Source organism: Phymastichus coffea, unplaced genomic scaffold (assembly GCF_024137745.1).
Source record: "Phymastichus coffea isolate CEN01 unplaced genomic scaffold, Cenicafe_Pcof_1.1 PCOF00028, whole genome shotgun sequence".
NCBI classification, from domain to species: Eukaryota; Metazoa; Arthropoda; class Insecta; order Hymenoptera; family Eulophidae; genus Phymastichus; species Phymastichus coffea.
In genome coordinates this window covers 4,060,411-4,075,234 of record NW_026706839.1, presented here as the reverse complement: position 1 = coordinate 4,075,234, position 14,824 = coordinate 4,060,411, and the positions used below count along the sequence as shown (strand labels likewise).

Below are 14,824 nucleotides of genomic sequence, written 5' to 3'. Positions count from 1 at the left end.
CATCTTTCAAATTAAACTCTTTTTTTTTTAAGTAAAATATTTATTAGAAATTTGCACGGTTTTACTGTTTATCGATTTCATTCTATTAACACTATAAATGCTGAGTATATTTTTATTAAACCAGAAAATTTTTAATTGCTAATAATAAAAAACGTATGAAATAAAAACATTGCAAAACTGAAAATGATACGTAACTACTATCTTTGTGTAATACATTATATAGATTGTTAAAGGTGCATTACAATATTTTTTTATGATTGACATAAAAACACTTTTTATAATCCATCTAAGTAAAATGCCTCCTATAAGGCGTGGGGGAATAGACCACTCATAAAATTCACGTAAAACAAAAATAAACTTAAGCCCAAAGTTGTAAGTACATAATACGATACTGCTGGCACCTATACTGAATTGACTGAGCGTTTCCTGAAGGATCAAAAGGGATTATCTATTTTTTCTATCGGATATTATTTTGTATAAAAAAAAACTTTATTTTGTCCATCTTGAAGAATGATGTCTAAAAGTCATTATTTTTAAATTGGGAATGATTGATAATTTATGAATGAAGTTAAAGTTGACATTACGTGACAAATTACTTCAATGTAATATTAAAAGTGAGACATAAAATATGTACTGTTATCCAAAGGTGTTAAGAAATGCAAATGGAAATTTGTTTCTGACGTTTGAACGCTTTCCACTTAATTGCTGGAATATGTCATCATATGTGAATAGAACCATCATAATAATGGGTAAATTTCTTGGTATCATGAAAAATAGAAAGAAAGATGACTGATAAACCGCTATAAAACCTTTTCAAGCCATTGATTTGAAATGATGATTTAAGGCTTCCTATTCATGAAAGCAAAATACTCACAGTCTCTCTATACTAAAATACAAATAATATAAAGGAACTTGTACGTGTGAGATTCTACATATGGATTTGAATAATAGGTCACTTTTTAAGATACCATGTTATATCATCGATGACTGACAATATTTTTGTTAAATTTAATTAATATTTGATGAAGTACAGTACATTTACCCACCTTACTCCGAAGGAAAATTAATAAGTCAATTTATCATTCAAATAATATTCATTTATTAATATAATACTAAATATGCTATTTAAGATTTTCATTTTAGCTAATCACTTTAATCGAGCTGTAAGCAAAGAAAATGACTGTCATGTATTTGAAAGTTTATCTTACATAAATTAATATGTTAACTAATTTGTACAATGGAATAAGCTTCTAATATCATAAATTTAGCTTGAATTTGTATAAAATCAAGTGAATTTTGTATTTTGGCTTCACCGAGTAAAAAATATATTCGTTTCGATACAGTAGTACATTGTTTTCAAGTGATTATTAAATCATTGTAACATTTTGTTTATATAACAATCAATATTTGACATGAATTATTCAAATTCTTTTGATCAATCAAACGAAACGTGAATTAATTTTTATTGTTTTTAATAGGTAACGATGATTTTTTCGAACATACACTACAACTTATGTACATATACATTTGATTAGGATTAGGATTTTTCATCTATTATTTATTTAACATTCAGTAAAATGTTCTATCTGCTGAACCTAAGTGTGTTAAGATTTAACCAAATTATCCAATATAAAATGACGACAATATCGTATAGATTTATTTGCGAACGTCAATGGCCAATGAAATCACTTGATAATGTTCAAATAGCTACAAAAAAGAATATATATTTGTAAAATATTTATCAACATCCACATCAAAAAATATTTTTTTTGTAACATTGAGCGTAATTGTAATTTGTGAATCATCAGTATTGCCAATGATCAGGCGGTTTTTAAATTTGTCAAATTATTGATGTCTAGAAGTTTTATAGCAATTGTAACGATTTTTATAATATTGTATGATGTGATTATTCGATTTCTTCATAAGTCTTGTACTGACGATTCATCGGTAGCAGCTAAAAAAGAAAATTTTAAGTTTGAAATGTTTCGATGACAAATTGGATTTGTAATTTTCCAAATCATTCATACAAAATGAATTCGAGATTGAAAATTTACTTTATCAAAATGTCAAGCGTATTACTATTTACAATAAGAAATATGTATCGTCACAATGTTCTCACCAATTTCCTGACAAGAAGAGACCAGACATTGAAATTTGGCCGATCATGCAGCGAATTGATAAGGCGTTGATCCTGTCGATTGTAACCTTGCGACGGTACGAGCAAAACTTTCTCACCATTGGCGTGTCCAATATCGTAATCAATGCGTCCCTCGTCCTTCGCGTTTCTCGGCAGTATCTCGATGTCCGCAGTCTCGGGATTGGAGCGTTTGCCGTGGCCACCATAGCACGAATGACCGAATGCTGAGCAACCACCTTCATTTTGCAGAGTAAAATGTATTAAATATTTATCTATTTTGACGTGGATAATTATATGAAATAGGATGTCGAGAAATGGTGTAATACACATTTTACAAATTATATATGACTGAAATGGATGCAAATAGCGTGTGCTTTCTAGCCGTCAATTCTTAATAAACACGCCGAATGATAAATCAGAGGGTAAAGTGCTGTGGCTGCATAAATCATAAGTATGTCGTAACTTTGGACTTGGACCGTGAAACCTCGGGATTCGCTAAGTCTAGATATATGGTAAGCTGAAAAACCAGTCGAACTTTCCACCTGAATATTCTGCCTGGTAGCCGCGTACCGCACAATGAATGAAAAATTCGCTTTAACGTGTGTGTGCTTGCGATCTTCGTCTCGGCTCGTCGCGGAAAGAAAGCGAACTGAAAAAACCCCACTAAAAAAAAATAAGAAAAGAAATTTGCCCGGATTGAGACCATTCAGTTATCCTTCCAAATCATCATTTGCCTTGGCGAAACGTTAAAAGGAATAAGTAGGCGATGCAGTTCATTTCCTTGCCGCGCGACACTTTCCCTCGCTCGCTCGACTTTTCATTTCGAAGCGAAATTAAGAGCGAAATCTTCCTCGTGGCTTGAGCAATCGGTTAATCCGATTTGTTTCCCTTTAGCTCAAACGAACTCGCTAGAGAGGTGGCGCTCGTTAATTCATTCAATTATAGAGAGGCCAGTTTATCGATTGCAACGCTACTTTGTATAACGAACTTATTTACTTCAGCACTTGTTTTGCTTTGCGAACTTTGTGAACACGGGTATCAGTATAATACTTCTTGTATTTATCAGATTATCACAATCAATCCCGACATACGAGCTACCTTGTCATGCTTCATAAAAGATTTTTCGACAAATATGATTTCGTTCAGGCTGGGTGGCTACAATTTTTTTAATTCAAATGAAAATTAAGCTATTTAACCAAATATTTCATATATATTTCTTATATATAGTTACAAAAAATATACAGTTAAGCGTTTAAACCGCTTTAGTGAGAAATATTTTTTCCCTTTGTGGGTTTCGAGTGTAGTTGTGACCTGAGAACACAAAGGTGGCTTCCCAATATGCTATTCTACATTCGCATGGTCGATACACGTTAATCTATTTTTTTTTTCGAAAGTCTATCGAAGAATCAAAATATAGCAAGAACAATTTGAGCGTGAAACTGATTCAACAAAAGCGCCTTTCACGCGTCGTCAATTTTAACGTCTCGCTTTAACATTTAAATCTTATCTGACGATCCATCGAGCTTATTAAATAATTCCGGGCTAATAAGTCTCGCGCCGTTCTGATTAGATTTAACTATACCTGAATTATTACCCGTCGTCGTTATTTGCCATAAGAGAGAAAAATACGCAACTAATCGATCACAACGGGAGCGAGCAGCATGTGATGGTTTGACGTGCGCGCGTTAACGAACGTTTTGACTGCGATAATATCGTCGTTACGCGAGCATTACATACGCGCACAGATGGACGTTCAGCTTTCTTTCTCTCTCTCTCTCTCTCTTTGTGATGACGTTTGGCTATTTTGTCGTCAATGATTCAGTTCCGCGTTGCACTACCATTACGGCTGATCTGTAGCTGACACACATCACTGAAAATTACGTTTGCCTTGAAAGGGTACATATCCGTGTTAAAATCTATGCGCGTTCCCGACACCGACGGCTCGTAAATTGCTAGTTGCGCATTTAAATGACGCTAGCGCATGGACATGAAAATTTTATCGTTGCATATCGTCGCGTCAGCGTTTAATGCAAATCCAACATTCTCGCGATGATCGGCGCTGAGCTGCGTGCGCTTTCAGTTTCACGTTTTGCGATGCAATAATGTGCGAGAAATTCACACGCCTATGATTCGAACTTTACTCGAGATTAAGCTGACGATCGAAGCTTGCGCGAGTGTTGTTGCAGTTTCGCGTTACCGTTTTAGCTTTTCGATCACCAGCGCTTCCACGATTATCAGCAAATACTAGAAGTCCGAAAATTCGGCGAAGATACCTCCGAAAAATAATGAAATGAACATTGATGGGCCCAAGGGAGAATATGGAGGGGGGGGGGGTCGATCTTTTAGTTCGATATGACGGCGCAAATCGGCGGGCGTGCAAATAGATCATTCGCCAAGCGTCAATTGACGGAACGACAATGTATACCTTGGAAACAGTGACAATATGCCGCGGTGCGTCGCGCGACACGAATAATATTCAATAATTTACTCTGTTGCAGCTCCAACACTAGGTCAAGCATGCCTTTACACGTGCATAGAAACAACAAGGGAATACTTTATAATCGTTCGTTCTCCAGCGACGACCTCAATAATTATTGCTCGATATAATAGAGAACGCGGACAAACCCTCCCCGTCCTGCTACTCGCACAATTACGAGTTAATAAACTCTCAAATGGACGGCATCAATCTGTGCGCGAAGTGGCGGAAGGAGGAGAAAAGCGCTTGTCATTTTTCCGCAATTACGCCGGTGTAATATATCTCATTACACCCCGTGCAACAATCAAATTGGCATCAGGTTTAAATGATTGTCCGCGCGTGCAAAGCATGCCAATCGCGCATACGTCATGTTATTTTTTTTTTGTTTCGTCACGGCCGACGCGCGTTATAGCCGTCGCTTATGATGGTAGATGGTAGATGACGCACAGATTGAACTTTCGTTTTTGCCGCTGCTCCGCGGATTATCGCCACCGCGTCAGCTTTGCTACATGAACTTTTTCAGGTGCGTACTTGTTGCTGGATCGAACGCGCCAGCGGAGAGACCCGACGTTGATAACCTTGAACACCCAACGATCGAAGACCTCGCGAGCAGACAGTCGAAACGAACTTGTAAGAATTTACATCGGCGATTCTTCGAAAGCCGAGCTTTGTTTGACAATGCGGGGAGGACTAAGGCGTTGTATAGGATTATATCCAAGAAATTCAATCGAGTGATCTCATTTAGCTAAATTATCATCATCCAATTTGTGCCGTCGCGTTTTCCAACGAAAATTATTAATTAACGCGCAATTAGCAGTTGGAAGTACAAAGGAAATACGATACATCGCGCGCGCTTGGATTCCCGTCGAGAATACGCGTAATCGAGAGAGAGAGAGAGAGAGAGAGAGAGAGAGAGAGAGAGAGAGAGAGAGAGAGAGAGAGAGAGCACGACAACGGCGAAGTGGCCGTAAACATGAACGTTAGCGATGTGGCATTCGCCGCGCGCGAACTAAGCGATTCGCTGCCGAAACGAGTCGCGTCGGCACGGAAAATCAACGCGGGCCACTTCGCGTTCGTGCCATTTTTCGCCAACGCCAAAGAGAACGATCTCGCGGGCCCGGCGCTTCCCGTGCTTTCCAATATCGCCCTGGGGGTAGTTGGCGTAGCCGCTTTGCAAATTGTTTTGAGAGAGAGTGTTTGAGCGCGCGATCATAGTTAATTAGAAAGATGCGCGGGAAGTTCCGCGAAGTTTAACGCGAGTCGAAGAGCGAATAATCGAACGGAGCTTCGATCGCTTTTCGCGTAAAACGGAAAAAGTAAAAAAACGTGAAAGCAAAAGAAACGGAAGTACTTCGCGGGCGAAAAGCTCCCGCGATGGAGAAACGCACGAGCGACGGAGTGAAATGTCCAGCGGGAGAGCGATGAAGGAGACACGTATGTAATGCGCGAGTGGGTTCCAGCACTGTTGGACAGAGTGACACTTCGAAAATTGATTTTCTCACGCTCGAGCGAATATACGCGTGCGGACCGCGTTCAACGAGACACGGCACGCACGTTTACCCTCTGCGAGAGCTTGTGTCACGTGTTGTGTATACGCATTCCTTTTTGCACACGTTTTCTTTCTTCGTAAATTAATTACGCATGATCGGCCGATTCGCTTTGTTGCGAGTCTCGTTGAGTGTCACGCAACTCTTTCGCTCGTTCGATGCCTCCAACAGATTTGCAAAGTACTCGAGGACCGTGGTTTGCCGGTCCTAAAATGGTGATCAACAAATTGTTTGACGACAAAACTGTATAAGTGAATATCCAGTGGTTCCGGGAAAACGAAGAAAAAAAAAGTTTGCCTTTTTTTTGTTTGCATTTTTACGTTCCACAGACTGCGTACGTGTATTAGAAATAGTGCAAGAAAATTTCTTTATTAGGGGTAATCTCAAGCTCGAAACTCGCCGAACTCGTTCTTTAAAGTTTACTCTCTTCCATTGAGTTTCGGACTTTTGCAGCTGGTCCTTAAAACTCTTTTCTCTCTCTCTCTCTCTCTTGCGATCAAAGCTACCTTCCTTCCAAACGTTGTTAGTAACTCTTAACTTTAAACTGCTCTACAGAGCTTCAGTTCCAACTATCATCCGCAGATATTCACACTAACTGTACAGCTTTGTACGTTCAGTTGAACATCCGTTAGTTTGATGCAATCCCATTGAATACTTATTTCAACGCGTTCAATACGTGTTTAAATTTCGAAGTTACAATAATAAACGCACAACTTCGCGTACCAATCACAATGATCATTATACAGTGCCAACCCTACGCATAATCCAGAGCGAGCTTGCGTAAATTTATAGTCACGTGGCTTGGGAAGCGAACGCGAGGCTTCCACATTAACCGGTCGTGTATCGAGTGAAACTTGATCACCACTATAGTTAAAGATTTGGAATCGATCGTTTCGACCTTCGTCAAATGGCAAAGCCGCCTCGGCGAAGAAGCTCGGCGCGCTATTGCTAAACTACTCGTGTCTGTGTCGCGAGAGCCCTTCGGTTTGTTTTGCTCGTCGCGCAGCAAGTTTTGCCGCGCGAGAAACAGAAAAACGTGGGATTTAGTACGGCGACTGGATGTCCAAGCTAATGCCTCTCCGCGCTCGTCTTTCACCCTTCCCGAGCTATACACCGCAACTTCTCTCGGCGGCCAATTTCAAGCTCTGTGCAACGACTGTTTATTCAGGGCGATGAGCTCGCTTAACCCCCCCCCCCCCCCGCCCTTGGCTTATTCGTCTATCGAAATGATTGGCGGAGGGTTTATTGATTTCGACAGCAACAGTTGCGCCATAAAATCGCAGTTCTCGCGTGACCATTGCCTACGTTATTACTCGAAAGGTGGTTTAATAAGCAGCACCGCGCGAGATAACGCTCGAGTGAAGTTCTGAATCATCCCTCGGTTATAGAGTGACCGACACTCGGCAAAGTTATCGGTCCGTTTGGAACTCTTCAGATATAAGTTTTATCTAATTCAGCTCGTAATATTACTTTGCTGCGACAATGACCAAGCAGCCGCGCGATGGTGTATATTCGTCCCAGTTTCAAAATAAGATAATCAAAATGAGACTTGGTTACTTTCCAATTGAAAGCGAAACTTATTTGTAATATCTCTTTTACGAGTAATCAAAGCTAAGTTCGTCAGTTCGTCAAAGGGATGCGTGAAAAATTGTATTACGGTACAATTATTCCTGATAAGTAATCGTAGGATTGACGTAATTCTCAGTGTTGTCTTAAAAGAAGAACTCTTAAGATATAGTTATGCAATGCCCAGATAAATCTGAAAATTATCAAAAAGAAATATTTGCTAAAAATCAAATCAAGTTTATTAAGAATAATAACGCGACTTCGTGAAAAGAAGACTGACAAGTAGACTCAGAAAAGAGAATGTGATGTAATTATTTTTAAATAAAATCTAAACAGCGAGGTATCATTCTTTGTAGAAAGACTGATGGTATGAGTGGAAGCAAAAAGAACAAATTACGTTATAAGCGCGAGATGCTGTATATGTATATATATGAAATAACGAAGAAGAATGATTCCGTGAGCAAAAATTAGAATATAGATAGCGCAGTTCTTTCAATCAAACGTGTCTAAAAAATGAATGCGAAGCCCTATCAAAGGCGTGTATTGCATGAGCGATGAAAAGCCGATTGATTATCGTTGCTGCTCTGTAGATGATAAAACTTATCAGGTATATGTTTGAACTTGAGCTTCTCTCTCTCTCTCTCTCTCCTTCTCTCTCTCTCTGTGTGGCTTACTTTTCGATAAGGAATGAGTTCATTAACTAAGATTTTTTTCAAGTAGAATAGCTTTGCAATCAACTGGTAACAAGCTAATTAAGCATCAAAAATTTTTTTTCCGCAGCACTTTTATAGCACAACGTAAGCTATCGACTTTCTTATCTCTGCGTTGATAATAAAAGAAGATTCGTTGTTTCATCAAAGTAGCGGATACATCTAACGAATATTATTTTTAGTTTATCGGTTAATGCAATACCCACATTCGAATATGCTTACCTATCGAGTGAAAAATGCGAGCGCGAACGCTTATCGCCTTATTCGTTTTGAATTAACATTCCCGCTTTGTTCGCCAGCTGCACTTGTTTAGTCTTCTTTTTTGTTCGCACTTGCAGTAGCAAGAGAACGAAGGGGTTGACAAGCAAGCGTAGCTTAAGCGCTTTGAGAAAAAGAACAAGTCGAATCACGAAAGAAATTGTAGGGGCGTTGTCACGAATTCAAAGAACTATCAAAAAACAAAGTTTTGCTTGTCGTTTGTTCGCATCCCACTTGAAGAGACCGCCTTTCCCGTCACGGCCTTTGTCCGAGACGTAACCGGGATAAAAAGCTCCCAAACTGTATTCCGAATTTCAAATCTGTCAGAATAAGCTACAAGGTCTATTGTTATTCGAGGCGACTGGACCTTTTCACCCCTCCCTCTTACTCCTAATACTTTAAACACTTTCTAACCATTACGCGTTCATTGTTTTCTTTTTTTGTGTTGGACGTCATCGACACCGAATAAATTACACGATTTTTCAAAAGTGACGAATGACTATCTGTCATTCAATACTGACACGCACATTTTTTTCGAATGATGTTGGTATGTCGATGAATTTGATGAAATCAAATATCGGATAACTCGGTATTTTCCGCGTCATTGAAAACAGCGTAGAAAATACTTGGTCCTTCTTGTTTCACTCTTGCCCTTTTTGCATTTTTTTTCTAAAGATAATATTTTTTGATAGTATGAGATGTCGGTCCTCGGCTTGTGTTTTTTCAGTCCCACCGCGGACTACGTACGCGTGCTGGACACGCGTGTAGGCACAGCACCGCGTGCCATCGAAAATTGTTATAGACGCGCAAACTTTTCGCTCGCTACGAGAGAGTAATGAGAATTTCAAAAGCTCGCAGTGAAGTCGCGCCCAATGAAAGCAGTTCCGTGTACCGCGAGCGGACGTTAAAAATACAAAAGGACAAACTTCTGTATTTATTGTTCGAGAATAGCGGCAGCGACTTGAAGCGTAAAAATCTAACTAACAATTAAAATTAGTTGAATTTTCGTGTTATCAAGTCGCGCTGTAACTTTTTCAACTTACGCTTTGCGGAAATGCCTGCGCCGAAGAAAGCCACGAACAAGATCGCCCAGAATATCGCCGAGGATCTGGATTTCGAAGCGACCATCACTGCCTTCATCTTGTTTTTCAACTTGCCAAGCTCTGGATAGCTCCTTTGCTGCTCAATTGACACTGGTTCAGCTGCAAATCAAATAGACCAAAGTTTAAAAAAAAAACAATATCTCGCGGGAGAAAATTTTATTACTTTTGCGCAATACGGAATCTTGAGTGGAATGTTTTATAAAAAAAATTTGTATCACAAGCACGTAACTTTTTATCATGAATATTGCTCATTCGAGTGATTGAGGAAACGGTTCAATTTTTCCCACGTTATTTGTTTATTTTCTAATCAGAAAAAATGACAAGGATTTTTCGACTATCGATTGTTAGTCAAATAAATTGATTTTTGCTATTTGAATGTTTGATTTTACGAAAATTCGAAAAAATCCTGCCATCATTGTTAATTAATTTACAACAAATTTCATAATTAATTACCCCTCGAAAGAAACAAGCTAACATGATCGTTGTGAGGTATCCGGTGTTCGAAAACAAGCCCTGTTTGAGTAGATTTGCGTTGTTTTATTTTGTCATCTTAAATATATTTAGCTTACTAGGAAAAATATCATAATAAATTTTGATTAAACTACTCGAATCGAATTGAATTTAAATTTACTATACTATTCGCGGTTTGCTGAAATTTCGTTTTTCACAGAATATGTCAGCTTGCAAAAAATACGTTACCGCGTAAAATGAAAAAGATTAGAAGGGCAAGATAGTTTGTCGTGATGAAGACATTGATATCAAATATCTTTGTGGACTTGCGGAAAAGAAAACTCGTGTGTCAAATGATTTTAGAAACACACAGCACAATAGACACTGATTTCGAGTGCCGATTTTTTACTCGCAGTCTAACCATTCGTCATCATGAATTTTGGATTCAAAGATACTCGTCGAAAAAATTCGAAGACAATCTTACAACTTAAACAAAGTAAAAGTATTTGATTTATCGCTCACTAACAAGAAATTCCGAAAAGTTGACGACAAATCTTGAACGACCTCGATACTTAAAATCTACCTACGCGATATCAAGCATTCCTTTCCGGATAATTGTTGAAACGAAGCACTCTCTGAAAATGGAAACGCAATTAAAAAAGACACGAAGCGGCATGGACAAAAGTCAGAGAGTTCGTCGGCAAAAGAACGAAGCACACCCAGCGAACAAAACGATGAACACAAAAATAGCCTATGAATATGCAAGAGAAGATTAATCGGCTGTTTTACTATTGAAGGGAAGAATAAGAGTGGCGGCACCTTGTCGGTCCTCCGGGTCGGCAGAGCGCGTAGCTCGGAGATGCTTGCGCGGCGAGCAGGTGGTTGTGAATGGGACGAGCGTAGCCGCGGCGGCCGAGGTGATCCCCTTTTCAATACGTGCGCGCAGGTGCGTGCGCACGTATTTTCGCGACCTACGATTTCTCTCTTTTTCCCGCCCCTCGTGCTCTCGTCGTCCCGTCGGATTCCCGTCGACGGCCGCGGTGACGGACGCGAGGGCGTTCTCGGCTGCTTTCTTTTCAGCGGGCAGCGTGGCGGTGGCAGTTCATCGGTTGTAAGGCTATATTGATTTTGCGCGCATGGCTTGTCGCTGCAGATTAGCGCAGCGCTCGCGTCGAGGACGCGCGCTTTTTCATTTAGCTGTCGCCGCTGATTACTCGTCCTCCGTATCGTTTTTTCTTTATTTATTTATTTATTCACTTTTTCGCCTAAAACTGCTTCGCGATGAAGCGTACTCACGACAATGACCGAAACATCCATTTCGCTCGCCTAGAAAATGATGTTTGCCGTTCAAGTTTGATTACATCTGCGTGTCCAGCACTAAATCTCCGAAGACATTATTAGCTTGCGATAATACGAATTGTTCGTCCGCGGAATCGAGACGATTAGTCTTGTCCATCAATTGTTGCGCTCAGCTTCATCTTCAATCACATTCTGTGTCCATTGTATCAGATAAACTCAATTCGTCGATAGAGTCGAGTCGACAAGCGCACACATACCGTTATTGCGTGATCTCCGGCAAAGCACCGTACAGTACACGCATATATACGAAATGAAGCGACGTATTATATCCGCTATACCGTCGCGGACAGCACTGGCTTACTTACATCATCCGAAAGGAAGGGCCATATAGCAGCCTACGCTTCGTCATGTCGAATAGCCACGGTAGGCGCAGAACGATCAGGTCATAAATGAAACATGAGCGTTTGTAGGCTAACATTGAAATCACTCGGCGACGAGGAGAAATAAAGACACGCGATGAATAAACCATTCGCCGACGCACCCCGACGGGGTACGCGTTCGCGATAAATGTCGATGATGGGCCGATGAGGCTGATGGGCGAGCGCCGCCGAGGGTAAATCGGACGACGCCGCGGGAATGACAATCGGCCGGCGAGCGTTTCGCGCATCTCTCAGCCGATGATCTCTCTCGACGCGCGATGCATGCGACCAATCGCCGGGATCACTTTCCGTCTGTCGTCGATTCTCACGAACGCGATCGTCGTCGCGGAGAAAAATACGTCGAATCCGCGGCACGGAGAGCTGTCGCTCGAGCCGAACAGCTCGCGAGATAATATCGACGTTTCGGCGGCGCTCCGGCGAGTCCTACATTTTTTCGTATATCGGATTACCGCGGAGGTGCGAATGGAAAAGTCCGCGAAACGTATCGCGTGACCACGATCTGCGTACGTGCCGCGCAAGTGGAGGGATGGAAGTTCGATATTCTTGAAAACTCTCACCACGGCCAGCGGCCTGACAATTATTCTTCTTTTCGCTCGCGATAAAGTGAAAAGCCGTCGAATAGTCGGGCCATCTTCGCGCGTCGACAGGCGCTCGCCTGCAACAACGAGGATTCCCGCCTCCCGCGCGTTTTAACGGGCGCGAGATCGAAATAGGTCACAACCAATTCTCGCGCGGCGCTAAAAGCAGCATCGAAGGCGAATCATCGGAGCGGAGCTGCGGTAAATATGAAGATCGTCGCTCACCTCGCGATAATCGTCCACGGCACGCGCGCACAAATTTAGCTGCTCGAGCAATCAGTTGGATTTCGAGCTGTACGCGCACAGACGTTCGCCTTTGCGTTCGCAGCTGGGAAGATCAAGCCGCAAGCTCTTCGCGCAACGCCGTCTGGGAGTAACGATAGCGAAGACAAATTCAAGTCAGCTTGGCAGTGGTTGTTTATATTTACGCCGTACGTTTCATTTGCTTTTCTACTTTACCGTTTCATCGGTTTTCTCTTCTTGTTTTATTCTTGTTTTTATAAAGAGCCTGCTGTTCTCACGTGCTTTCGAGCCGTTGCACACTTTAAGCGCGTAAAATTACACTGGCTTACGTATGGATTTTAGTAATTACTTAGTACGTTCGTTATATTTCCTTTTCCTCTTTCCCCCCGGCGCTCGCGATAGTATGATTAAATGAAATTGCACTTGAGTTCGTAGAATCTCCATGCGCGCACACGCGTTTACTTTCGTTTTAATTATTCGCCGTGGCGCATTGTCAGCCGCTCGAAGCGAAATAACGGCAATATTGCGGCGCGTTAGTCCGCATCGGCTCGTCGCAATAATTTCACTGCGGGGAGCGCAAGCAGCGCCGAGAGCTCGCTTAGTTGTACGAATTAGCCGCGCACGTCGTGCCACTCTTGGTAAATTTGATTTGGCCGTAGCCCATTTTCTTTCTCGCAATTAACGGCGTTGAGCTGCACACACACGCACACGTGCACACGACTGCCCGCGAAGGAAAAGCAAACCGAGCGAGACGTGCAACTCGTCTTTAGCCACTTCGCAGGGGCAAAAAATTTTAAAAATAAACCTCGTTAGATGAGAACGGAAGAGAGAGAGAGAGAGAGAGAGAGAGAGAGAGAGAGAGAGAGAGAGAGAGAGAGAGGGTGACGTTAAAGTGAGTTTTGTATGCTATCCTCGCGAGAAATATAAGCGATGACCCGAGTGACGAGGCAAAGCGAGCGTCGGAAACGAGCCGAACGCACGGGTGGCGGGACGCTTTTCTCGCGCGCGCGTTATAATTGCGTCACCCGTCGCGCGCGTTACTCGCTATACAAACGTCGTCTCGATCGATTACCGCCCGGCACAATTCGACAAGGCGGCCGTTTCTTCTCTGCCACGTCCCGCAACCGCGAGCGAGCGCGCGTGATTCGTCGGGTCCGCGACGGTGAGGCGGACGACAGCAGCAGCGCCCCGTCGACGATAGCCCTCCTTCCGCGGCTAGACGTGTGCGCGCCTCTCGAGCGACCATCGATGATCGGCCAATCGCTCGTTATCTTCGCGCGGCTGCCTGCAATTTCGTTGCAACGTCTCCTATACGATCGGCATATCTATCCTCGGCGCGCGCGAGAGCTCGGACTGCTGGAATGCCGACGTTGCTCAACCTCGCGTGGCGAGGACGGCCAAGCCAGCGCGCTCGAGAGGCGCTGAACCGAGCGCGACCGTGAAGCGAGTCACGGCGCTCGAGCTCAATACGGGCCGCGAGCGAGTCGACTGGCCAGTGTGCGCGCGCGAGAAACAGGGGATCTTCGTTGGCGTCGCGGACGCGCCCGACGAAATCCATTTACAAAGCACAGCCAGCCCGTGGGTGTTGTCTTGCGCGCGCGCGCGCGCGTACATTACGATACGGCAATTAATTTAATTAGGAAAGCTGCGGGGACTCGTGCGCGTTGACGTCACTGCTGGCAAGGGTGGCGAAATCGAAGATGGCGGGTAATTCCACGCGCGAAGCGGACGCCGGCTTTTGTGCTCGCGGAACAATGCCCTCGTTTCGTAAACTCTCGTGTCCCTTATTCGCGCGGATAATCGGCGAATAACGAGCGCGGCCGTGCGCACCCTCCGATCGCGAATGCAGCCGAGCCTGCCAGAGTTGCCCGCGGAAGCCCAGTGCCGCCGAAAAGGGACGATCGCGGGACGGCGAAAGACGAGTCCAGGAGAACAAAGGCGAAGGCGAGAAAGGGTGCGCGTGCGGCCCGTTAGTCTTGCACGCGCGCGCGCGCGCGCGATGAGCGTAAAATTTGCG

At 42.9% G+C, this 14,824-nt stretch overlaps 1 protein-coding gene across 1 annotated transcript; it reads right to left on the bottom strand.

The window, feature by feature from the left end:
* Positions 1–644: 644 nt before the first annotated feature.
* LOC131662762 (neuropeptide CCHamide-2) lies at positions 645–11,189 on the bottom strand. The gene is made up of 4 exons (XM_058932660.1): positions 11,067–11,189; positions 9,738–9,896; positions 2,120–2,373; positions 645–1,954 (listed from the first exon to the last, which is right to left on the bottom strand). Exons 2-4 carry the CDS (start codon positions 9,832–9,834, stop codon positions 1,907–1,909), a joined length of 399 nt encoding a protein of 132 aa, XP_058788643.1. The 5' UTR covers positions 9,835–9,896; positions 11,067–11,189; the 3' UTR covers positions 645–1,906.
* Positions 11,190–14,824: the final 3,635 nt, after the last annotated feature.